The sequence below is a fragment of the Hemicordylus capensis genome, chromosome 2 (genome assembly GCF_027244095.1).
Source record: "Hemicordylus capensis ecotype Gifberg chromosome 2, rHemCap1.1.pri, whole genome shotgun sequence".
Lineage (NCBI taxonomy): Eukaryota > Metazoa > Chordata > Lepidosauria > Squamata > Cordylidae > Hemicordylus > Hemicordylus capensis.
In genome coordinates, this window is record NC_069658.1 from 322,352,329 (window position 1) to 322,377,104 (window position 24,776).

The 24,776-nt window shown below is 45.3% G+C and overlaps 1 protein-coding gene and 1 long non-coding RNA gene across 13 annotated transcripts in view; one reads left to right on the top strand and one right to left on the bottom strand.

Moving 5' to 3' along the window:
* Positions 1 to 24,776, bottom strand: part of SEMA3G (semaphorin 3G) — a 147,287-nt gene that overhangs the window by 93,610 nt on the left and 28,901 nt on the right. For 4 of the 12 annotated variants that reach the window (XM_053299540.1, XM_053299539.1, XM_053299536.1 and 1 more), the window contains 2 exons: positions 16,089 to 16,322; positions 11,368 to 11,907 (listed from right to left, as the gene is read on the bottom strand). Coding sequence is in view for 3 of the 12 variants with exons in the window: in XM_053299535.1 (XP_053155510.1) it covers positions 6,846 to 6,963 (118 nt within the window). In the remaining 9 variants the exon portion in view is untranslated. Of the gene's footprint in view, positions 1 to 6,845; positions 7,408 to 11,367; positions 11,908 to 16,088; positions 16,323 to 22,018; positions 22,255 to 24,776 lie in introns of those variants that run through there. The other 8 variants (XM_053299543.1, XM_053299542.1, XM_053299544.1 and 5 more) reach the window with 5 other exon arrangements.
* On the top strand, positions 22,043 to 23,717 carry LOC128346347 (uncharacterized). Its single transcript, XR_008316920.1, has 3 exons — positions 22,043 to 23,190; positions 23,309 to 23,395; positions 23,582 to 23,717. It is a non-coding gene; the product is annotated as an uncharacterized LOC128346347 (long non-coding RNA).

A 24,776-nucleotide genomic window follows, 5' to 3' on the forward strand; every position in this document is an offset into this window, starting at 1 on the left:
CACACACGCACACACACACACACTTATGTTAAGGTGCCACAAGACTCTTGAAGAAGTGTGGAAGACCACCACAGATTTCTCCACAAAAATAGGATTACAGGAATTCCAGGGAGAAGAGGTTCTCAAACAAATCAGTAGAACCCACAAGTAGCCTGGTGTTGATTCATTGTGGTTCACATTTGCTGGAAAACAAACACTGAGAGTTTAGCTTTTTACTAGATTATGCTTAGACCATGTCTGCACCAACCTGCTGCTGGAATGGGAAGCACAGAGGAGGTGGCTATACGATGCACTCTGCACCTCTGAATGCCTGAACTGTGAATGCCAAATCCTGCCACCTTGAGCCCCTTTAGTCTTGTGTATATCCAAATGGCCTTAACAGCTGTGCCAGTCTGTTCTCTGCTTCAACTTAGTGCCGAACCCCAAAACAAAAAAGTGCCCCTTGGATCGGGTCCAAACAAATCTGGGGAAAGCAAGTTCTCTTAGTGTGGATTTCCTTGCAAATATTCAGATTTATATTCACATTATTTTACAATACTCCCTATTGTGGATGTTGTCCAATTTAAAAAAAAATTAGAAAAGCAAGGTATCATATTCTGAATTTGGCAAGTTAATTCTTGTATTATTGTCTTACACTTTTTAACAAGGTTTATTTTACTTCCCTTCTGTGAAGAGGCAAACCTGTAATTAAAGAGTCCTTGCGCAGGATAACTCTATTGAGGATTCTATGTAAATACATTAATTACCTTTCCCAGTTCTGAGGCTCTCAGATAGTTAATTACAACACCACATCAGGCTGGGCCTTAGCCAGTACCACATGTGTCCTCTGGTGAAAATCTGCATGAGCATTCATTCTGAGCCAGCACAAATCCAGCTCTTCTGTTTTGTGTTTCCTGCATTTCCCCCAACTGCTCCTTAAGGCAGACTTTCTCCCATTTCCCATGGCAAGTTTGAGGTTAAGGAGACTTCCCTTGCTGGCCACAGAATCTCATTTTGCATGCAGTTGGATCTTGGAGCAATGAAAGAACATCCAGCCAGAAAGTGGGTTTTTTTTAAAAAAAAAAAAAAATCTAAATATGTACAGCTGCTGCTTTAGCTATAGCAATACTTCAGTGGAATGTCACACTTTAAATTACTCACAAACATGGGCCCCTATACATAGTTCCACAAGCACCAATGGGGATTTGACAACTGGCTTCCATAGGAGCTTGCCAACAAAACTCCAAAACAAATTTCAACCTGTCATTAGGACTTGAGCCCACATTTTTGCCTCTGGGTCTCACCTTTTGCACTTTCCTCTTATCAGCTTCCATTTTTACTTCATGAAGTTGACATGCTAACACTCTGTAGCCACCTTGGCACCTGAGGTGTCTTCAGCCCAAGGATCTCCGTTCTCAGCAAAGAACCATATGGTTCTCAGCTATACTACTGACACACCAAGCGACTCTGAGATATATGCTGAAGCCTCCAAGCTTTACTCGCCTTACTGGAACTCAGCCAAGCTTGTGGTGCCAGGAAGTGCAAGGAAGTCCTGTCCAGGGCTTTCAAAAATAACTCAGACTTTGCGTCCAGGATGGCTATAAACAGTTAACATGTTATTCACATTTATGTACCACTTTTCAACAACAACAAAATTCTTGAAGTGATTTACATAGCAAAAGGACTAAAAATAAGACTAACTTAGGAATCAACATTTAAGAGGCAGCTTGCAAGAGACTGAAGAAAGTTGCCGATTTTCAGCATTGAAAGGTAGATACTTGCCTTCCATTCGACTCATTCACCAAACAAAAGGCAGATACAAAATGTTTGTGCATAACAGTTTTCACAGTGTAAGGCTAACAAACAATGACAGAGTCCCATACACCTTGCTAAACTTCTAATACACTGGGTTTAGGGCTGCAGTTATGTCCTGGCACCTGGGCATATACTTGGAGCCTGTTCACAGAACTCCCTGCCCTGTCACTTTGTCTAGTGACAGCAGAATTAAAAGCTCCAGCTGTCCAGCACCCCTAACCCTAGAAATGTCCAAAATGTCCATTACAATTGCCGACAACTCTGCCAACTCATCACTATATTATGCACACTTTATGAGTATAGCACTCTGGATCTGGCAGTAAATCAACATCTGGGAGAATGGAATGGCAACTGAATGACAAAAGGCCCATTCCTAACAAGCCTTTGCCCATCCAATCATTCACAGCATTCAAGTGAGGTCCCCTTAGCCAAGCAGGGTCCACCTTGGTTTACATTAGGATGGGAGACTACATGTGAGCACTGTAAGATACTCCCCTTAAGAGGATAGGGCCATAGCTCAGTGTATGCTTGAATGCAGAAGGTGAGGTCCCAGGTTCACTCCCTGGTATCCTCAGGTAGGTCTGGGAGAGACTGCTGCCTGAAAGCCGAGAGAGCCACTGCCCGGCAGTGTACTAGACCAGGGATTCTCAATGTTGGGTCCCCAGATGTTATTGGACTTCAACTCCCATAATCCCCAGGCCCAGGGGCCTTTGGCTGGGGATTATGGGAGTTGTAGTCTAATAACATCTGGGGACCCAACCTTGAGAATCCCTGTACTCGACCATACTAAGCTAAGATGGATCAATGGCCTGACCCAGTATAAGGCTGCTTCCTATGTTTCTAAATTCAGAGCTTGCAAATATGCAGATCAGGCATTCCAAATATGCATGCTCCTTGGCTGCTCCTAGGCATAGAAGTTCAATCTCTGCTGCCCTGACAGTCAGACCTGACCTCATTCACTCATGAGGAGTGTAAAAGGGCAGCAGCAGTCAAGCCAAGTTACATCTTGGAGGTGTGAGCCTTGGCTGACCCCACTGCTGAGAGGGTTCGGAGGCACCTGGAATATCCCCTCTTATTCCCAATCATGCCACCTGTCCTGTTCCAAGACAGAATAATCTCACCCATTTTTGGCCAAAGAAAACAGAGCCTTGACAGCTGAAACAAAGCAGGCTAACGTTGTTACAACTTTCTCCTGGGAACACAGACCACGGGGAGGGCCATATCGCTCTGTGCCAGAGGAGTGCATGCCGTGCATACAGAAGACCTCAGGTTCAGTCTACTGCATCTCCAGTTAAAGGGGATCGTCAGTAGAAGGGCTGGGAAAGTGCACCCAGTTGTGACCTGGCAGAGCCATTGCCAATCATCAGAGTAGCCAATTGTGGGCTAGATGGAACAATGACTCAACAGAATGTAAGGCAGCTTCATGTGTCTATTAATAGACGCTGTCATGGAATCATAGAATGTTGGAGAAAGAAGGGATCTTGGAAGCCTTCTAGTCCAGGGTTTCTTAACCTTGGGCCCCCAGATGTTGTTGGACTACAACTCCCATCATCCTCAGCCACAAAGACCATGTCTGGGGATGATGGGAGTTGTAGTCCAAAAACATCTGGAAGCCCAAGGTTAAGAAACCCTGTTCTAGTCCAATCCCCTCCTCCTGCTGCTCAGGGCAGGAAGCGACTACAGCATCCCTGACCGATTATTGTCCAGGCTCCGTTTTAAACCTCCAGTGAAGGAGAGCCCACCACTGCATGAAGAGACTGTTCTGCTGTCAAACCGCTTTTACCATTAGAAAATTCCTCCCAAGGCCTATCCTAAAACCTTCACCTTGTAATTTCAACCCACTGGTTCTAGTCCTGTCCTCAGGAGCAACAGAGAAGAAGTCTTCTCCTTCTTCAGTGTGACAGCCCTTTGGATATTTGAAGATGGCCTTCATATCTCCCCTTGGTCTTTTCTGCTCCAGGCTATACCCAGTTCCTTCAATCATTCCTCATAGGACTTGTTTTGCAAACCCCTCACTATATTTGCTGCCCTCAACCCATTCCAGTATATCAACGTCTTTCTTAGGAACACAGGAAGCTGCCATATACCGAGACAGACCATTGGGCCATCTAGCTCAGTAATGTCTTCACAGACTGGCAGCGGCATCTCCAGGTTGCAGGCAGGACTCTCTCTCAGCCCTATCTCGGAGATGCTGCCAGGGAGGGAACTTGGAACCTTTTGCATGCATGCAAGCAGGCAGGTGCTCTTCCCAGAGCAGCCCCATCCCCTGAGGGGAATATCTCACAGTGCTCTCATGTAGTCTCCCATTCAGATGCAACCAGGGCAGACCTCGCTTAGCAAAGGGGACAAGTCATGCTTGCTACCACAAGATCAGCAGGGCCCAGAATTGGACACATTTGAGCCTGTCATGAATCTCATTCAGTGTTTGCTTGATGACTAATTAATTATACCTTCACTATTGACAAGAGATACCAGAGTGACATTTCAGCAATGTCCATGAAAAGAGCCCAGAGGTATCCATTAGTCATTTGCTGCTTTGCTTCCAGTGCTCTCCTGCTCCAGTGCTGGGATCCCACAGAACCCTCACCGGCCTTCTACAGCTTCTTCAGTCCCCTGCTAAATAGGAATGTGCACGAAATGGTTCAGTGGTCCTTTCTGGTCTGCCAGACCAGTTCAGAAGTCCAGAGTTTGGGCCATTTTGGCAGCAGGGGGTCACCTTTAAGAAGCAGGGAGGGTGCTCATTCCCCCCACCGTGTTTCCCCCACCAGCGTTGTCTGCATAACCACCGGTGCAGGGCGTTAGAATACCTCCTTGCTTCCCAGGTCAGCGTCAGAACTTGACATGCGCATGTCATGCATGTGCACCGGCCACTTCCGGTTCGATGCTGACCGGGGCAGCAAGGAGGTATGCAGCTGCCCCGCGTCAGTGGTTTTGCAGACAGTACCAGCAAGGGAAATGAAGAGGGGGGATGAACACCCTCCCTGCTCCTTAAAGGTACCCCCCACTGCCACCAAACCGGCCAAGCGCCGGTTCGTGCACATCCCTACTGCTAATTGAGCAAGGAAACTCCTTTTAAAGTGGCGATTCTCTTAAATTTAGCAGGAGGAGACTAACTGGCCCTATCCAGCCCCAACATAGCATCCCTCCAGTGGCTGATGTTGGTAGCTGCTTTATGTTTCTTTTTAGACTGTGAGTCCTTTGGGGACAGGGGATCATCTTAATTAATTACCTTAATTAATTGTTTTTTAAAATATAAACTGCTTTGAGAACCTTGAGCAGAACGGTATATAAATATTCATAGTAGTAGTAGTAGTAGTAGTAGTCGTCGTCGTCTTATGAAAATGTATTATGTAAATAGGGTTGGAGTCTATGGGTAATATTTGAAGATTGGTGAAGAACTCCTGCCTTAGTGTGACTACATGAAAAGTGGGCATGTGCTCAGGGCCAAACTGGACAGGACTTTAACATGTCTTTCAATCCTGTGCTTGGGATTTCAGATGCATTTAATTTAACCACAGAGGAGGGAGCTGGGCTGGGGGGACCCATTCTGTTTCCCCACTGAAAATTCCACACACATCCCCAAACCTATGTGCTGAAAAATGAACCTTTGGGTGGAGGGAGTGGTTTTCAGTAGGAAAACTGTACAGGTGGGAAGGGATAAACTCCACCTCACACCTGCACCACCAGAGTCCCGATCCAAATCAAGTCTCCACAACTGCTTTTGGTTAATTTGAACATTTCAGGAATCCAAAGATGCATTTAAGGTCACATCTGGTTGGCCCTCACAGTGTCACACCAAATAATATTTCAGGGGTGCATAGTGTACCTCTAGAAGTGAATGATTTGTATCACTTATCTTGTATCCTTGGAGTGTTACATGGAACCAGAGAAGCCAAATAAATGCAGAATGAAATTTACACCTCAGCTCTGAGGAGATTCAAGGGTTGCCAGTCTTTAACGGGTCCCTGTCGCTGTGCCTTTGCAGAAGTTTGATCTGCAGACACTGACAGGCAGTGATGCCATTTAGCTCCACGTGGTAAAAAGCTTTCCCCATTCATTTCTATATACGAGTAGCTGTTGAAGGCACGTGAGCAGACAAGGCAAATTTTATTTTCTAGTCAGTTGGCAGCCACAGTCCATTTCCACATTTCCTTGAACATGCTTTTCCCGATGTGTGATGCAGTATATGTATGTGTATTGTTGGATGTGTGCTTGCATGCATGAAATGTCACATGTGGAGAAAGACGTAAGTGTTGATATGCAAATGCTTGAACACCTCCCTTAATTCCATAAAATCTTCCAACACTTCTACTACTTGATTCTCACCACCTTCATACTCTTGATTTGTGGAACATTCACACTCTCACACAAGCCTAGCCAAGTTTGCCTCCCTGGCATCTCATTCCCTACCCTTTCCCTTACCTTACCAAAGTTTCACAATAATTAATAAGTAAGGATCAAGGTGATTAAATGGAATGTGTCACACCCCTCCTCTTAAGAATGTGGATCTCAACCCAAAGAAACTCCATGTGGGATTTGGGAGCCAACCATGAACCCAACAAAAAGAGTGAAGCTACCTCCACCTGAACTGCTGAGAGAAATACACAAACACCATCAGTCTGTTCCAGAGAATAAAACAGAAATGACATTAATTTAAGAAGTACCTCCAAGCCCCTCTTGCACTTCTTGATGTAGAGGAATGTAATTCATACACAAATAGAAAGTGGAAGAGAGCCAATCTGAGAGATCAAAACGATGTGCATTCTGGCCAAAGCTATGTTAACATTCTTCTTATATACCACTTTAAGCCAAAAAAATGTTTAGCCTTGTGCATAAAGACAGGCTTGACACCGGGAACCCAGGGTTCAACCCCCCATGCTTCTCTGACCCTTTCCAGGTTGTACTTGCTCTGCTTAGCTTCGGTTCTGGAAAATGGGTACATCAACACCTACCTCAAAGGGTTGCTGGAAGAATAGTTACGAAGAGCTATACAGAGCATGAATCAGAAGAGAGAGTGCTTCTTGCTGAAAATGATCACTACGACAGCTTACCTTTATATGAGAGGCGAAGTCGGGGCACGCTGCCCTTGGTGGCGTCGCAGGTGGCCAAGAGATACCAAGTGAACCACCACCAAGTTGCCAGGCCAGCAAAGATGTATCCACGCTGCATGCTGACTCCCTTGCCTGTCACTCAGCTCTTGCTCCCACGGCTGCTGCCCTGCTCTGGCAGGGACCACCTCCTTGCTCCTGTCAGCTCAGGGGGCTTTTGCCACTAATCCCCCCTCTCCAGTCTGCTCAAGGATGCACTCCAGCTGGCCAGGGTAGCCTGCACAGCCTGCTTGTCTTCCCTCTCAGTTAACAAGCAAGCGCTGCTTGCCCTAAGGAGCTCAGCTGGCTGCGAGTCTACTGCAAAGTTTTATATAGGCATGGCTCCACCCAGCTTCTCGCAAGGAGATTGCCACAGAACAAGCCCTGAGAGGGGAGAGAGAGAGAGAGACTCAGCCCAGACCGCCTTCCAGGACTTCCCGGCAGCTGCACGGCACGCCTGCTGCCGCAGAGCTGCCTACTGCAGGCTCCCAAAGAACATACACACACACTGCCCTCTGAGAAGAGAGAAGGGCTCTGTGTGTGTGTGTGTGTGTGCCCTTTTCAGCTCTACCCACTTTCTGGCGAGCCGGATGGAAAGGCAACCACAAGGCTAAATTGCTCCCTGCTGTAGTTCCATTGACTGACTTTCATCCATTCATACGAAAGGGATGGATTTGATCCTTGGCAGCAGAGTGGGATAAAAACAAAAACAAAAAGCAAAGCCGATCTTCTAATCTCCTGGGATAGTTTCCTACGAACCACCTCTCCATGCCTGCAACAGTTTTTCTGTTCCAAAACCTCCCCTTATTCTTTTAAAAGAAATATATTGATCATAACTCTAGCCAGATGGAAAGATTCCAGGAGTGTCCCTCAGTCCTCCTCTCTGCCAAATGTCCATTTTGGACAGACCCATATCTGATCCTTTTTGTTTCTCTAAAAGGTGATATCATTTTATGTGAGCCCTAAGGTGGTGCCTATAGCTGAACAAAATAAAAGAGAGCAGAGGGCTGGGTTGCCTAATATTGGCTAGATTTTAAAAACTCAATCAATAAATCCATGGACTTAAGCCGTCGGGTTACCACACCTAACAAGCCTATGCACACTTACTGTTCCATTGAACACGGTGGGCCTTACTTCAAAGTAAACTGACATCGCACGGGGCTGCATTTTGTAAACCACTTTTTAAACAGTCTTGAGCATTTTTAGCCTACTTTCCAGTTGGTTTATGAGATCACCCATTGCAATGCCTAGACCAATGTGAACCAAATTGGGTACAGTTGTAGGGACACCTCAACGGCATAGTTTGTGATGATGTCATCTACCCCGATCCAAGACGGCGGACGTGTAAATTTTTGAGGCACATGGGCTAACTTGTGAACCGCCTAACCAATTTGAACTAAATTTGCTACAGCTGTAGGGATGCATAGGGATGTCCTAACGGCGTGGTGTGTGATGATGTCATCCACTCCAATTTAGGATGGCGGCTGTGTGAACATCTGAGGCTCAAGAGAGCTATTTTATGGAGGGCCTAACTCATTTGAACCAAATTGGGTACTGTTGCAGTGAGTGACACACAGGGACACCTCAATGGCATAGTTTGTGATGATGTCATCCACACTGATTCAAGATGGCGGATGTGTAAACTTTTGAAGAACAAGTGGGCTAGCTTGTGAACCACTTAACCCATTTGAACCAAATTTGCTGCAGCTGTAAGGACACATAGGGACACCTCAACAGTGAAGACTGTGATGATGTCATCCACCCCAATTCAAGATGGCTGACGTGAACATTTGAGATGCAAGTGAACTAACTTGTAGGCAATCTAATCGATATGAACCAAATTTGCTACAACAGAATTGACACATAGGGATGCCCCAATAGTGTAGTTTGTGATGATGTCACTCACCCCAATCCAAGATGGCGGATGTATACACTTTTGAGGTGCGAGTGCACTAACTTGAGAACTGTCTAACCAATTTGAACCAAATTTGGAACAGCTATAGTGAGTGACACACAGGGACACCTCAATGGTGCAGTCTGTAATGAAGACATCCACCCCGCTCCCAGATCGCGGACACATGAACATTTGAGGCTCAAGGGATCTAACTTGTGTACCTTGACTTGCACCAAATTTAGTCCAGATGTAGAGACAGTGAAAGGAAAGTAGGCTGATTAGTTCTTACTAGAACAACTTGTTTAAGAGATCAAGATGGTGCAATTTCCCCCCTGATAATAAATAAATTAATAGGTTCTACTGTGGCTCAACCAGGCCAGCATCTCCCTCTCTCCAACAATAGCTAAGCCCACCAACAATAGCTAAGCCCAGCAGCTTGAGAAATATATAACAGCATAGGTTTCTAATATGAACCTCCATTCCTGTACAGCTTTTAGATAATGGAAAGCATTAGGTAGAAAGCTCCAGGTATCTCTCCCTACTATCAGCCACTGATACTGCTAGTTGTAGGCCACCGAGTTGGGCCATCAGAAATCCAAACTGAAAAAGTCAAAAGGTTGCTCATTATTTTGCAATGTTTTAGATGGTCCTAATAGAAGTATTACCCTATGTGACTTTTATTGGAGTTTTATGATTATTTATCTTTTCCTTTGGGGAAAGTAATTTTAGCAGAGTATTCCAGCAGAGTTTAGTTGCTGCAGCTATTTAAGGAACATGCATGGAGATCACTGCAGGAGACCCTCACTAACTACCTCTACTCCCAATGCCCCTAGTGGTTATTAGGACAGTCAGTGCAAAAAGCTGATGTCACTGGAACTCCATCTTCAACCATTTTTACATCATTAGAGTTGGTTGTGTTGATGGAGGAAGTTCCACAAGCACCAAAACTCTGTTCTCAAGGTTACCAAACCACAGAGGATCTTTGAAGTTATTCAACCAGTTAATGCCGAGATGATGGGCTCTGTCCCATATGAAGCTGCATGTGTTTTTGCTTGAATCAGTGAATGCAAAACTTTCACTGGCCAGAATACCCACTCAGATCACCAAATCCTCCGTTCCACATTAACATGATCACACAAGCATGTAGTCTGAGAGGCTCAAAAGCTACTTAAGGTTCACATGGGGAAATACCGTAAGAACCCTTGCACTGTGCTTTTCAATTTGCTACATATCTAACATGCAACTTTAGGAAAATTTCAGTGTCAGATTTCATATGGGATAGCTTTCTGTGACTTTCATTTTTTAGCAGTCTTGCAGGTATCTGTCTTAATGATGCAGTGATGGAAGAAACTCTAACCCATGCTGAATCTGGCAATCCCACCCAAGTCTTCCTGCCCACTTGGTTCTGTCACACTCCCTCAAGATCTGCTAGTCTGGTGCCAGCAGTGGGAATGGTTCATTCATTGTGATATGTAAAGTTATTTTGCTAACTGTTTACATGAACATCACCAGGCACCATGTGGTGGTAGATAACATTTGGACATGAGCACCATGTTAACATGCATGCATCTAGTGTCTGCATTCTCAGGCTCCAAATAGGAATAGAATTAGAAGATGAGAAACAGATTGTAATGACTCTATTAAGCTTCCGGGGGCGGGGGGTGTCTATGTGTAGAAGCAGAAGGCTTAGTTTGAATATGGCTTTGGATTGCCTAAAGACATTTCCCAACTTGCTTAAGTTCCCTCTGAGTATTACTACAAATACTTGTAATTACAGTATACAAACCTTCCTGCCAAAGTACTTTATAATTTACATCTTTTCTCCTTTGACCCCGAATTGGGACTTTGCAAGGAACAGTCCCACTCCCAAAGGCTAACTTTTAGTGAATTATCTAAATGTTAGTCCAAATATTGATTTGCATACAAGCAAACATTAAGAAATATCCACGCAAGGGAGCATTAGAAGCAGAACAGGAATGCTGCATTCTGCACTCCATAGATGCTAGGTGCTTGAAGGCAGGACTGAAATAGCAGGGGAAATGCTTTAAACAGATGTCAGGACTGGGCGAGGGAGTGCCGGGGGTCCAAGGTGCAATTAATTACAGTCTGTCATGGAGGAGAGAGTGCTAATTGAATTCAATTAGTTCAGGGCTTGCCCCAGGATCCCTAAGGAAGAGTTGAGGAAGGAAAGGGAGGTAAAGGACCTGTGTTTTAGACAGGAGGGGCAGCAGAGACATCAGAAACAAGAAAGGCCCTGGCCAGATTAACAACTGGACAACTTTAGCAGGTGCCAGTGGCCCTTGGTTCTCTAGCAAAGAAGCAAACCGTGTGTGCTTTTACAGCTGACAGTCTGATAATTAACATGCTTATATTTGTCTCATCACCACAACAGGCTGCCCTCTAGTAAGTGTTTCATGTATTAAATTGAGCTGAAAGAGGACACTTGCAGTCTGCCAACCAAGTCAGTAAGCTTCCGTTAAAGGCTCGAGCAGATCGCCCCAACTCTATATTTCCTGGGCAAAATTGAAGCAGTAAATAAATGAGGAAGACAATTGTGAGGGTTCAGACCTCCCTCAGCCTCTCACATCTCACCAAGGCTGCTGTCTTAGGCGCCCTTATTGGAAGGTAAGTACCGCTGAATGCAGTGGGTTTCCCATAGACTGCTCCATCTTAGTGTCCCTGTAGGCAAAATATCACAAGTCCTTTAGTTTGTATAAGCTGGTCAGCACTGCTGCAAAGCTCACAACTGGCTAATGTCCCTCCATCACACAGGAAATTTTCAGAGACAAGGTTTAGGTTGCAGGCTCCATTAGCAGCTTTGAGAGCTGAGGAGTTCACAAGAGTGCACCACAATAGCTCTTCAGAGGGAGGTATCACAGCGAAGATATTTCCAGCTAGCACATTCCAGCCAAGCCTAGATTGCTTCCACAGCTATTCTAGCAGTCGATAAATAACTGCTTAAAAAGAACTGTTGGGGTAGGAAAGAGTTGCCTCCGGGTTCTGGGCTCTCCTGCTTTTCATCAGAGTGGAGAAGATGCTGATATGACCCAGATAGTGCGGCTCTTCTCTCTTGAATGATGCAGAGTCTTTTGAAGTTCTCCTAAAAGGCATGGCACCCCATTCTCAACAGTCCTGATTTAAAACAAAGAACAAAAAGCACCACCCTCAGTGCAAGTGTGCTGAACACCTAGAGATGATTCATGCCACACATTCCACACCCCTGCTGCCTCTGCCATTTTGTGATTTTCTCCCCGCATGTCTTTAACAGATTGGCAGCCTTGCATCTTGTTGTCAAGCCACTCAGTGCTGGAGCAGCCATCCAGCCTTCTTTATACAAACTGTGTCAAGTCTTCCTCACCCTCTGCCCCCTCTCCCTCTGTAGATCCACCACATGAATGTAATAAATAAATAAAATTCCAGAAGTTTAATTATTTTAAAACCTCCTCACTTGCTGCACAAAGCCAGTGCTGGAACACTTATGTAGCCCTGTATTTAAAACACAAATATGCCAACAGTAGTATATTGTACTACTGGTGCTGGACCAGGGCTTAAAAGATTATTGTGCAAGTATAAAATGCAGCTGGGGCACTTTTTGGATTGTATATATATATATATATACTGTAGGTCTTGTGTCCCTGCTGCCTCAATACTGTCATAATGAGAAATAATCATTCTGTGCCCAGTTAACTTTACAAGCAGCTACCATTTTGTCTCTCATATTGTGAATATTATTTTGAGAAAGAATAACTTGAGAATCAAACTGGATACTCCAGTTTTAATAGATGGGGCATCTCTTGTACCTGTAGTATAGAACAACGTTTTTGGAAAATGCAATACCTACAAGTCTCAGAGAGATTACCCAGAATTAAATTTGCAGAAGGAAAGAGAAGGTTCTAAAACTCAAAAAGGACTTTTTGACTTCACACAGCAGTGCTCAGGCGCTTCTACCTAACGAAGGAAATGTTCATTCAGCATTACTTAGGCTGACCAATGAAATACCAAAGCCTGTTGCTAGGGGGCATCATGCTGCAGCTGAAAACAACAAGCAAGTGTCAAAGCCCCCAGAAAAGGAGGAAGCTTTCTACAAGGGGTGTTTTAAACCTCGGCTGCCACTGAAAGCCATGCCTTCCAAGAACGGCTATTTTCTTTACCATTTGACAATTGCTGGAAGACTTAAATTAGAAGAGAGAAGTGCTGCTATTCTGGAATGATGTAATATACCCTTGAAAAGGAGTGGCATCTAACAGAAGCGGAAAGCATCTTTAAGTCACGACTGTACAGTAGGCTATGCTCCTATTGGTACAGTTTGGATTATCATTATTAGTGTTAAAATATGTATATGCTGCTTCTCAACAAGAAACTTCACAAAGCAATTTACATAGCACAAGGTATGAAAAAGCGGTCCTGTCTCCAAAGGGCTCACAATTTCACTCACACACACACACACACACACACACACACACCACCAAGAACAGATACAGGGAGAAATGCTATGCTGGGCTGAACAGAACAGTTGTTCTACCCCTTCCAAATATAAAAGAGAACCACCACCTTCAAGGATGCCTCTGTGCTGAGTTGGCACGAGCGTTTATTTCAGCACATTCATAGGGTTGCAGTAAGCAGGGTTGTGTTTATCTCAATGCATTTGCCTCTTTTGTTAAGGGCCTTCCAAGGCTTTCGTATACCTAATGCACAGTTTCTTGTCCCTAGAGCTGCACACATAACTGCATTATGCCAAAGAAAGTGGGCTGACCCTCAAGAACTAAGGGTAAGCTCTTCTCACCAGTCGCTTGCAACATACCAAAAGGGAATATGCATAGAAGCGCCAGTCAACAAAGGGGAAAACTTAGGGAGATTGCTGCAGTTACCAGTTTGTGACAGTTGCCCTCCTCTGAACCAGCACAATTTTACATGTAGTATTTTAAAGTGTAGAATCATTCTGCCAGAAGAAGCCACCTAATGGCACAGTGGGGAAGTAACTTGCCTAGAGAGCAAGAGGCTGCTGGTTCGAATCCCCGCTGGTCTGTTTCCCAGACTATGGGAAACGCCTATCTCAGGCAACAGCGATATAGGAAGATGCTGAAAGGCATCATCCCATACTACGTGGGAGGAGGCAATGGTAAGCCCTTCCTGTATTCTAAGAAAACCACAGGGCTCTGTGGTCGCCAGGAGTCAACACCAACACGATGGCACAACTTCACCTTTATCATTCTGCCAGCACTAAGTTCTAGATATTGGTCAGTGTGTGGTAGCATTTTCTGTGCTAAAATGGTAATGATAATCATTGAACATAGGAAGCTGCCTTACTGAGTCAGACAGGATTATGCTCTATCTAGTTCAGTATTGTCTACACTGATTAGTGATGCCTCTCTAGGGTTTCAGGCAAGAGTCTTTTCCAGCCCTACACGGAGGTGTCTGATTGCCAGAGAGTAGCCACCATTCCCTATTTGCACTCAATCACACTCCCCCACCCAGCTTCTTCCTCAAGGATGAATGAATTGTCATACTACAGTATACTGTAGGAGCCAGTCTCACAGGAGAGGCAAGAAGGCAGGACAACAGCAGCTCTTCTACATGCAAACAATTTCAGAGACCCCAGAGATCAGCATCTCACTTAATCAATCAGTAACACAGAGATGACCCTGATTTCTTGGCTCATCTATCCAGTTGGCCCATCTTGCATCCTGTCTCTCACCTCCCTTTTTTCACACTTTTCTCACTTGGGCTCTCTGTGGTTTGTTTATTTTCCATTCTAGCTTATGTGCATATTCTTGGCCAAGCTCTTAACCCCCTTCCCACAAAGCCTTTTAATAAAGGCAGCATTAGTTAGCAATAACCAGCCCAATCTGAATCCCTGCCAAGCTTTGAGAATCCCGTATAATCCCCTTCCTCCATCCATCCATTTGCCTTGTGGAACTAAGGTCTGCAGCCCACACAGCTGTAATGACTTCATCTAGGTTGCCCGGGCACATGTCACAACACTATCATGGAAGAGGATCATATTTCTCCTGGAATAAAGGACATTGCTGACCTTTGTCCTCCCCCACCTCTGCTTTGGGGCACATGATGGGCTTCCTTCATTAGCCAGACTCCTGTCATCAGCAAACAGTGCCATTGTTCCTTTGATCTAATTTTCTATTCTAAAGTTTTTATAGGACAGAGGGGAGAGAAATTGCTCAAACAACAAAGCTTCGTCACAGAAGCAAAGAAAGAAAAATTCAAAGCGTGTTCGGGAAGGGGAAGAAATGTCAATGCAATCAGGTCTAGGGGAAAATATGTGAATGATTCCGTAACAAATGAGAAGCAGCCACTTTCTGTCTCATGGTAGAAATGTGAAGGCCCCTCTTTAATGTGCATGGGATGGAAATATTTATTCCACTCCATAGTAGAATTCTCCTCAAGAATTCAACCACAGAGCACATTCATTCAATTTTTGTCACTATTAGATCCCAGTGAAATCAACAGGACTAAAGTCTGCCATGACTAAAGCTCATTCTGCTGCTTGCCCAGTTAGTGGGATTTAATGTGGACTAAAGCCCTATTCAGACATTATGTTGTACATGCATTCAGGCATTTGCATACACATACATGTTTTTGTGTGAATGACTGTACAGGTGGACCTTGCTGTTTATGGTTCCACATATCTGTGAATGCCTAATTGACACCCGGCCTTGTTATTCAGATACAAAAGCATTAAAAGCCATGTATGCACAGTTCCTAGGTGGCCATAAATGACCTTGGGGGTCATTTCCAGCTGCCATGTTGTGAAAAGGAACCATTTTGTTGCTTATTTGTTTTTTTAAAAAGCATTTTCCCCATGAATTTCTGTGGAAAAATGGGGAATTTCAGACTAGGGTGGGGGCATTCCTGGACAGCTGGAGACCTGTGGAGCACAGTAGAGCACTTTTTTTACCACCACCCCAGTTTTATGGCCCATTTTCCAGTCTCCAGGAACCTAACCCCCCAATCTGATTGACTTAATGCAGTTGTAGCAGAGAACAGAAACCCCATGGATAATGTGGTTCACCTGTACACTAGTTCATTTAAAAAATGAACCTGAGTACAGGCCTTTCACATGCATGGTGAAGGTAGGAAGTGTACTGCTATATTTGCATTCAGCTTAACTTGTGAATAACTACGTGCATGAAGATTTGTATGTTTGTACACTGTACGCTGCTTGTACATGCACTGAACATTATGTGTGAATAGGGCTTAACATTTGCTGGACTGTGTTCAGAGTTTAGGACAGAGCTGCAAATTTCCTAGAGAACAGGACCACTGAAAGGCAGGTCAGGCCTGGATCAAAATCTTACACTTAAAGCTCAGAGTGTCTTGCCTTCACGGAGAGGTTCTCCATTTATTGGCTATCCACAAGCAATGGATGAGATTTCTTGGAAGCAGCAGGGACTGATAATGTGATCCTGGCATGGGGAAGTAGTTCCGAAGCGGCTCTCTGGAGTGCAGATAGCAGAGGTTTGTCAGGAGGAGCCTGGTGTGCTCTGAACTTGTTGAACGCTGGGGCCTGCATCCAACCATCCCTTTTCAATCTGCAAAACGTATAAACAGATTTTCACAAGTATGCCATAAGCCTCCACTGTTCTTCTTTCCTCATAGTAAGCTGGCCTTGGAAAGTTTAACTTCCAACAGCTTGGAGAAGTGGGAGAGATAAGTAAGAGTTGTTAACCAAAGTGCTCCAGCAGGAATGCAGTATCATGCATAGAATCTCTGTTTTAAAAGCATATGCCGGCCAGAAATGGGTTCCTCTCACCCTTCAGCCTGCCTCCAAACATCTTGAATTGGAAGACCATGGTTTACAGGTTAGAGCCCAAGCAACTTCCATTTTAGAAATAAGCTTTGCCAGTTCTCTATTATGCTAGGCACTCTACAAACTGATTGCGATTGACATAAAAATGCATTAGCACAGTTGAGAAGGTCAAACGGTGAAGAATGAATGTGGTGCGGAGGGGAAATGGAATGCACCAGCTCAGTCTCCATACATTGATCAAAATGTGCATAGGGGCCTATGCAAATACATCCCAGTATCCATAAGCTCTGAATGTGCAAGAACCTCTTTCCACCATTTTTGCAAAGTGCAAATCACACATTCAAACTCCACATATGTGCACAAGTTTCAGGCAACATGTGCAGATGAGGGATGGGGGCCCAGTCCATTCATTTCTATGCTGTTTGGCCATCTGCAAAGGGCTAGAAACTTTTCCCCATCACCGAATCAGTTGCAGCCTTCCATCCATTGCAAACTATTGTGCAATTGTCCTGTGGTCCTTCCACAGCTACAGAGCATCGCATGTACTACAGGGAGTCCAACAGAACCCATCCCTAACAACCAGTTCAGAGAAGTTTTTTTCAGTGAATTTTTATTTATTTATCTATCTATCTATTTATTTACATTTCTAGCCCGCCCTATACCCAAAGATCTCAGAGCAGGTTACAATAAAACCAATATTTTAGAGCAGGTTACAATAAAAACAAGGGAGATTGTTGGAGATGGCCTAGTTAATATCATAAACGCATCACTGAGGGAGGGTAGGGTGCCTCCTTGTTTTAAGGAGGCATTGATTAGACCACTCCTAAAGAAGCCTTCTTTGGATCCCTTAGTGATGGACAGTTACAGGCCAATCTCCAATCTCCCTTGGTTGGGCAAGGTGATTGAGAGGGTGGTGGCCGACCAGCTCCAGGCAGTCTTGGAGGAAACTGATTATCTAGATCCATTTCAAACTGGCTTTAGGGCTGGCTATGGGGTTGAGATAGCCTTGGTTGGCCTGATGGATGACCTTTACCAGAGAATTGACAGAGGGAGTGTGACTCTACTGGTTCTTCTGGATCTCTCAGCAGCCTTCGATACCATCGACCATGGTATCCTTCTGGATCGCCTGGGGGGGTTGGGGATAGGGGGCACTGCTTTGCAGTGGTTCCGCTCCTATCTCTCGGGTAGATTCCAGATGGTGGAGCTTAGTGACAATTGCTCCTCAAAACGGGAGCTGCTATATGGAGTCCCTCAGGGCTCCATTCTGTCACCAATGCTTTTTAATATCTACATGAAACCGCTGGGTGAGGACATCAGAAGATTTGGTGCTGGGTGTTATCAGTATGCTGATGACACCCAAATCTACTTCTCCTTTTCATCTTCAGGAAATGGCACTCATTCTCTAAATGCCTGCCTAAAGGCAGTAATGGGCTGGATGAGGGAGAACAAATTGAAGCTGAATCCAAGCAAGACGGAGGTGCTCATTGTGGGGGCTTAGAATCTGAAGGGTGAGTTAGATCTCCCTGCACTGGATGGGGTTACACTCCCCCAAAAGGATCAGGTGCGCAGCTTGGGAGTATTCCTGGACCCAGGCCTTACCCTGGTATCTCAGGTGGAGGCCATGGCCAGGAGTGCTTTTTATCAGCTTCGGCTGATTCGACAGCTGAGCCCATTCCTTGGAGAGGATGACCTCAAAACAGTGGTGCACCAGCTGGTAACCACCCGGCTCGACTACTGCAATGCACTCTACGTGGGGCTGCCTTTGTACGTAGACCGGAAACTTCCGTTAGTTCAGAATGCGGCAGCCAGATTGGTCTCTGGGGCAACCCGGAGAGACCATATTATGCCTGTTTTTCCGGGCAAAATACAAAGTGCTGGTTATTACTTTTAAAGCCCTGAACGGCTTAGGTCCGAGTTATCTAAGAGAGTGCCTTCTTTTGCATGATCCCCACCGCACCTTAAGATCATCTGAGGAGGTCCATCTCCAGTTGCCACCGGTTCGTCTGGTGGCAACGCAGAAGCGGGCCTTCTCTGTAGCTGCTCCTGGGCTGTGGAATGCACTCCCGGCAGAAATTCGTAATTTGAGATCATTGCTGTCCTTCAGGAGAGCCCTTAAAACCTACCTATTTGGCCTGGCCTTCCAGGGTTTTAAATGATTAACTGTTTTAAATTGTTGCCCTGATTTTCAGGGCTTTCAGCTGTTTTATTGTGTTTTAATAGTTTGATTTTAATTGTTAATTTGTTTTAATTGTTTTTATCATGCTGTGAACCTCCCTGAGCCATTTTGAAAGGGCGGTATATAAATCAAATAAATAAATAAATAAATAAATAAATAAATAAAACATAACACATAATTAGAATTCAGCATCATAAAATAAAAAAATACAGTAAAAAATACAGTGCCCGAGAGAGGAAGAACCACTATATCTCTAATCAAAGGCCAGGCTAAAGAGGTGCGTCTTCACCATTCTCCTGAATGTACACAATGTCAGAGCTTGGTGCACCTCAGAGGGGAGGGCATTCCACAGCCTAGGGGCCACCACAGAGAAAGCCCTCTCACAGGCCCCTTACTCCTTTAACTGCTGACAATGGTGGCACTACCAAGACGGCCTCTCTTACAGATCTTAACTGACGGGCAGGTCTATATGGGAGAAGGCGTTCCTTCAGGTATTTGGGGCCCAGGTTGTTCAGGGCTTTATAAGTCAGTGTTAAAACCTTGAATCGGGCTCGGTGGCAAATTGGCAACTAGTGCAGTTCCTTTAAGACCTGAACCTGAATGTAAGAAGCTCAACACCAATTTGAACCGTAACCGTAACTGAACCCCTAAACAAAGAACAGGGCTCTGCCTACAGAGGTGCAGGGCCCAGAATAAAAGGGGGTGTGGGGCCCTAGTGAGGTGAAGGGGCATTCTTGCCTGGAGTCTCCCTGTACCCTCACTGCCAGCCCCCAGAGCATGGCTCCTGACCCAGCCAGGCAGCTGGCCCCCACAGCATGCTCTGCTTGGCTGCGTCATGCAGTGGCAGCTCTAGCTGGGATGTGCTTCTCTCTGTGCTAACCAGCAGCATTGAGGACAGGAAGACTGCAGGGCAATGGCTATGGGGACAGGGGCATTCTAGGCAGGAATCTCCATGCCATCACGGGAATCAGAGCAGCATCGGGCGATTGCCTCGATTCCTCCATCACCACCAAAGGACAGCGCTGACCAAAAAAGCGGTATGTGGTTCAGAATAAGTGGTTCAATAATGGGGCATTGAGACATGCTTTCCCAAGGAGCGGCTAGAGGCAAAAACTACAGTTGGTCAAGAATGTGGAAGCCAGGTTAGTCTCTGGGTCATCCAGGAGAGACCATATTACTTCTGTGTTGAAAGAACTACACTGGTTGCCGATACGTTTCCGAGCAAAATACAAGGTGCTGGTTATTACCTATAAAGCCCTAAACAGCTTAGGCCCTGGGTATTTAAGAGAACGTCTTCTTCACCATGAGCCCCGCCGCCTGTTAAGATAATCTAGAGAGGTTCGTCTGAGGTTGCTGTCAACTCGTTTGGCGGCTACTCGGGAATGGGCCTTCTCCTTTGCTTCCCCTGGACTTTGCGCTCCCTGTTGAAATAAGAACCTCTCCATCTCTGGTAACTTTTGAAAAGGCACTGAACACCAGTGGTCCCTCTAATTTTTTTCATCTCTGTGCAGAATGAGTTTTGTTCTGGGTGGCAGTATCAAGGCACTGTGTGTGCACTAGGGATGTGCGGAACCGGTCCGGCAGTCCAGTCTGGGGGTTCATGGTCGAATCGAAAAACCCCCACCCCCTTCCATCGGACCAGAACCGTACCACCGGGTCCGGACGAGCAGGTCCGCGGTTTTTTTAAAAAACACACACACACATTTAACCATTAAGCAAGTACCTGTAGCCCCTTCAGGGGGCTTGCTGTAGCCATCGGGGGGGGGTGTCTGCGCGGGTTCCCTCTCCCCCTCGCCGGCCTTCCTCGTCACCGCTGCGGCCGGGTAAGTGAAGCCTTTTTGGCCCTTTCGGGCCTCCGTAAGAGCGAGCGGCCGCCATTTTGGCAGCCGCCACGCATGCACAAATCCCCTCTGCGAGGCATGGCCTTGCAGAGAGCATTTGCGCATGCACAGCGACTGCCAAAATGGTGGCTGCTCACTCTTAGGCCCGAAAAGGCCAAAAAGGCTTCACTTACCCGGCCACGGCGGTGATGAGGAAGGCTGGCGGGGGGAGAGGGAACCCGCATGGATACACCCACCCCACCCCACCCCCGCAGCTACAGGAAGCCCCCTGAAGGGACTACAGGTACTTGCTTAATGGTTAATTTTTTTAAAATTGTGTACCGGCCTGGGGCCGGACCAGGAGGGGGTTCGAGGGGGGCTGGACCAAACTGGCCCGGTTCCATTCGAGGCCAATCCGGCCTCGAACCAAACCGTGCCAGACAGTTCCGTGCACACCCCTAGTGTTCATATGCATTCAGAGTGAGGCCTTCCTAATTCAACCTGAGCGGGATCTAAAATTAACTGAGTGGACATCAGAAAACTTGTAAGCGTGCACACGTGCACATGCCTTAGAGGGAACAGTGCTGAAGACACATTTATTCACCCAGGCTTTTACTCAGATTTATGATATTAAAATCTGGTTTTCAATTTAATGTTGGTTTTCAATTTAATGTTGGTTTTAAATGATGTTAATGTTTAAATGATTTTAATTGTTTTTATTTTGATGTAAACTGCCCTGAGCTATTTTTGGAAGGGCAGTATATAAATAAAATAAAATAAATAAAATGAAAGACCAAACCAAAGTGTGGGTACATGGAGCCTCATTTCTAAAGCCATCATCATATACTAGACTGTACAAAGTATTTACAGCTGGCGTGGAAGTATTTTCATTTACGGCATGGAAAGCACGTTGGCGCTTTCCAGATTACATGCTACAACAGTGTCACTACTGTCCACTAAGTGTCCTTCCTTACTGCCTGTGTCTCAACATTGAACTCCCTGCACTGCCAGCAAGGTGCCGTTCATATTTCTGATACCTTCTTTAGGATTTTATTCCTGCGTTTTAGTCCTACAACATTGCATGTGCGCCGCAGAAAAATAGTTGTATTTTCCCATTGTAGGAGGGCTGCAGAAGCTATTTACATTCTCAAAACTATCCTGCCAAGTCGAAGCATTTTATTGCTGAACAGTGTGTAATCTGGAAAGCGCCCTTAACTTGCAATTTCCATTCTTTTTAGAGCACAAGCAAAAATGTCAATCATCTTAACTCTCATCTCAAACTGAAGGTCTTTGAATTACTGAATTTCCAGGCATTTTAAAAATCTGATTAGACATTATGGAGAAGAGCCTACCCATGCTTTTTAAGTAGAGTCCCCCATTCTTATGCAGTAAACCTCTGGTGTAAAACCTCTAAGTTCAAGAACAGTCTGCCACCACCTTAAATGCCACCACAAGGCCCCAGTCATCTCGCTTCCTCCTTACATTCCCTGGTAATTGCTGCCATGTGTGCCTTCTACCTCATTGCTGCCATATGTGCCTTCACAAGTCCATTCGTCACCCTGTCCCCACTGCCTCATATAGCTTGTAAGGACCCATCTTATCTTGCCACCAGCTTGTGCTTCCTCATCAGCATTCACCCTAGCTTGAGTTCTCTTCCCATTGCCACCTCCTTGCATTCCCTCACAAGTTCATACACCACTCCACCGCTGCCATGGAAACAGCACTGGGCGGAAGTCCACTTCCCAGGGGCCCCCAGGTGCTTTCCCAATGTCCCTGTTGTGAATTCTCAGCCCCATGGGCTCTGCTTCCTGTAGAAGAGGCCCTCCCAGCACTAGGGATGTGCACAAACCTGTCCGGAGGCCCTTTTACGGCTTTCTGTGGACCTCTGATCAGGTTCGAAAGACCGACGGTTTGACTAGTTCAAAGGTGGGGGGGATACCTTTAAGGGCAGGGGGAGAGTGCTCTTACCCCTCCCACCGCATTCTCCCCACAGGCACTGCAGGATCCGGGGGGGGCGGGCAGCAGCGCACCTCCCTGCCGCCCTGTTGCCTCGTTGAACTGGTGGAGTTTTCTCCACCATAGAAGCTCTCTCTGTAGTTGGAGGATAAATTTGATTCTGTTGAAAAACTGTTGATTGTGATCAATATTCTTTGGAGGGTACTGTAGTATCTTGTTTGACAGAAGTTACTACCCATCCCACTCCAGACTATTAGCATTACAAGCCTCAATAACTGGGCTGGGCACAGAACTGATCTTCACAGAATACCACCCGCACTTAAGTACCATGAGTCTCTCTTTCTTTTCTTTTTTGGACAACACATAGTTATCAAAGGATATTTTAAGTCTGCACACTTGGCAACACTCCATTCAGCCCAAAAGAGCAATCAGGATCCAAATGGTGGAATTTTCAAACTGCTGTTTTGACTGAACTTCTATAAATTACCTACCAAATAATATAATCATGTGAGCTCAAACCACAATGTAGAACTTCTTGATGTTGAACACCAAAACTCTGTAAAACTTTCAACTAAGATAAAGTCCCCCTCCCCACATCCGCCTGAAAAGACACATCTAAATGAAATTAGTGGATTCAGTAATAGTGACAGTGTGATCCCACCTCACGATTATTCAGCAGTGAATAAGGACACAAAAAGGTAATTTATGTTCACTTTAAATCTGTGCTTCATTTTTTTCTTTTTCTTAAAACACACACAATGATGATTAAAAACAACAAATGCTTTAACAACCATGTCCAAAACTGTTATCTTACAGATTATCTTCCCAGAGCTTTCCCATAAACCTCACAGTTCTCCTGCTTGATTCAGTTCCCTTCAGGATGGTGGTATCAGCAAAACAGTGGTAGGCCTTAAGTCAATCTGACTGAAATGGTAGTTATTAACCCTCATATATAGTGACTCATACTCAGCTTTATGAGCCCCTTAGAGAACAAAAGCCCCCAAGTCTTGAAACCCCAACTCTTTTAAGGGATGGAAACCTATAGGAGCCCTTATTATATCTTCTTCTTTTTCTCCTTCCTACACTCAGAAGGACATGCAGGCCTTGAGCAGCAGCCATCCCCACACACCTTTCTGGGGCCTGTTCTCTGTCGGCAGATGAGCTCTGAGGAGCTGAAATGAGCTCTTCTAGTCTTCTCCTTTCAATAAAGTTGTGGCATGTTTTAATGATACTTATTTGTGTCTGTCTCTTTTCCTTCTGTCTAGAAAGTAGTATATTTTAAAAGTTGTACACGAATGACATAGCCTCTGAGCATGAGTTATTCCCTTTAAGCCTCAGGCCTCCACTTGATGGTTAACGACTGATAGGCTAATGGCTTTCTCAAAGTAGTCTCATTGAAATTAAAAGGACATTAGGCATTCCTTAACTTTTTTTAAAAATTCAGTAGGATTACTTTGATTAATGCTCCTCATAATGTCAGTCACTATCTCTTTCTTGCTGTATTCTTTACAAAGTAGGAGAGGATGGATTACTGGCATTTTTGTTTTAAATATGCTAACCAATCTTATGCCCTGTGGGATGCTTTGGCTAATATCAGATTCTTTGAGAACAATCTGGCTGCTGGAAATTTTCCACACTCAGCTTTTAGCCTGCATCTCCTCTGGAATGGAGCAGGCACGTTCACATATTGGGCAGATTTACCCCAAAGCCCCTGTGAGCTATCGGGAGCACGTTACACACAATTCGGATTTTTCACTGCTCGTTATATATCCAGGGTTAAAAAAATCCACTTTTTGCATCGGGTGTTTTGGATAGTGTTGAGTTTGCACTAAGACCTCGCAGAAAACTTGCAGTAAAGGCTGCTGTGTGGAGAACTCCCTGGTGGGTTTACCTCACAGGATTTCTACATTGTTTTCTACTCACATTATTAAAAGGACCTTTCCATTATTCTCTTCCCCAAGGCCATTGTTTAACTGTTTCTTCATTATATAAAAGCAAGTCCCACTGAGTTTAACCATGCAAATGGCCACTGTGAATGTGCAGATGCCATGTGTGTGTTGGTGTCACACAGGGGCAGCTGGGAGATGCCCCATTGGCATGCAAGCATAGCTGCAGGAAATGCCGCAGTTACAGAAGTGGCAGTGAGCAGAGGAGGAGCAGGTATGGACCTGCTCTCCTCCATGTTAAAGGGGCTGTGTAAGCCCTCAATTTTAAAGGAGTGCTGCGAGTGTCGCACAGGGGCAGCTGGGAGATGCCCCGCCGGCACACAATCATAGCTGGTGGG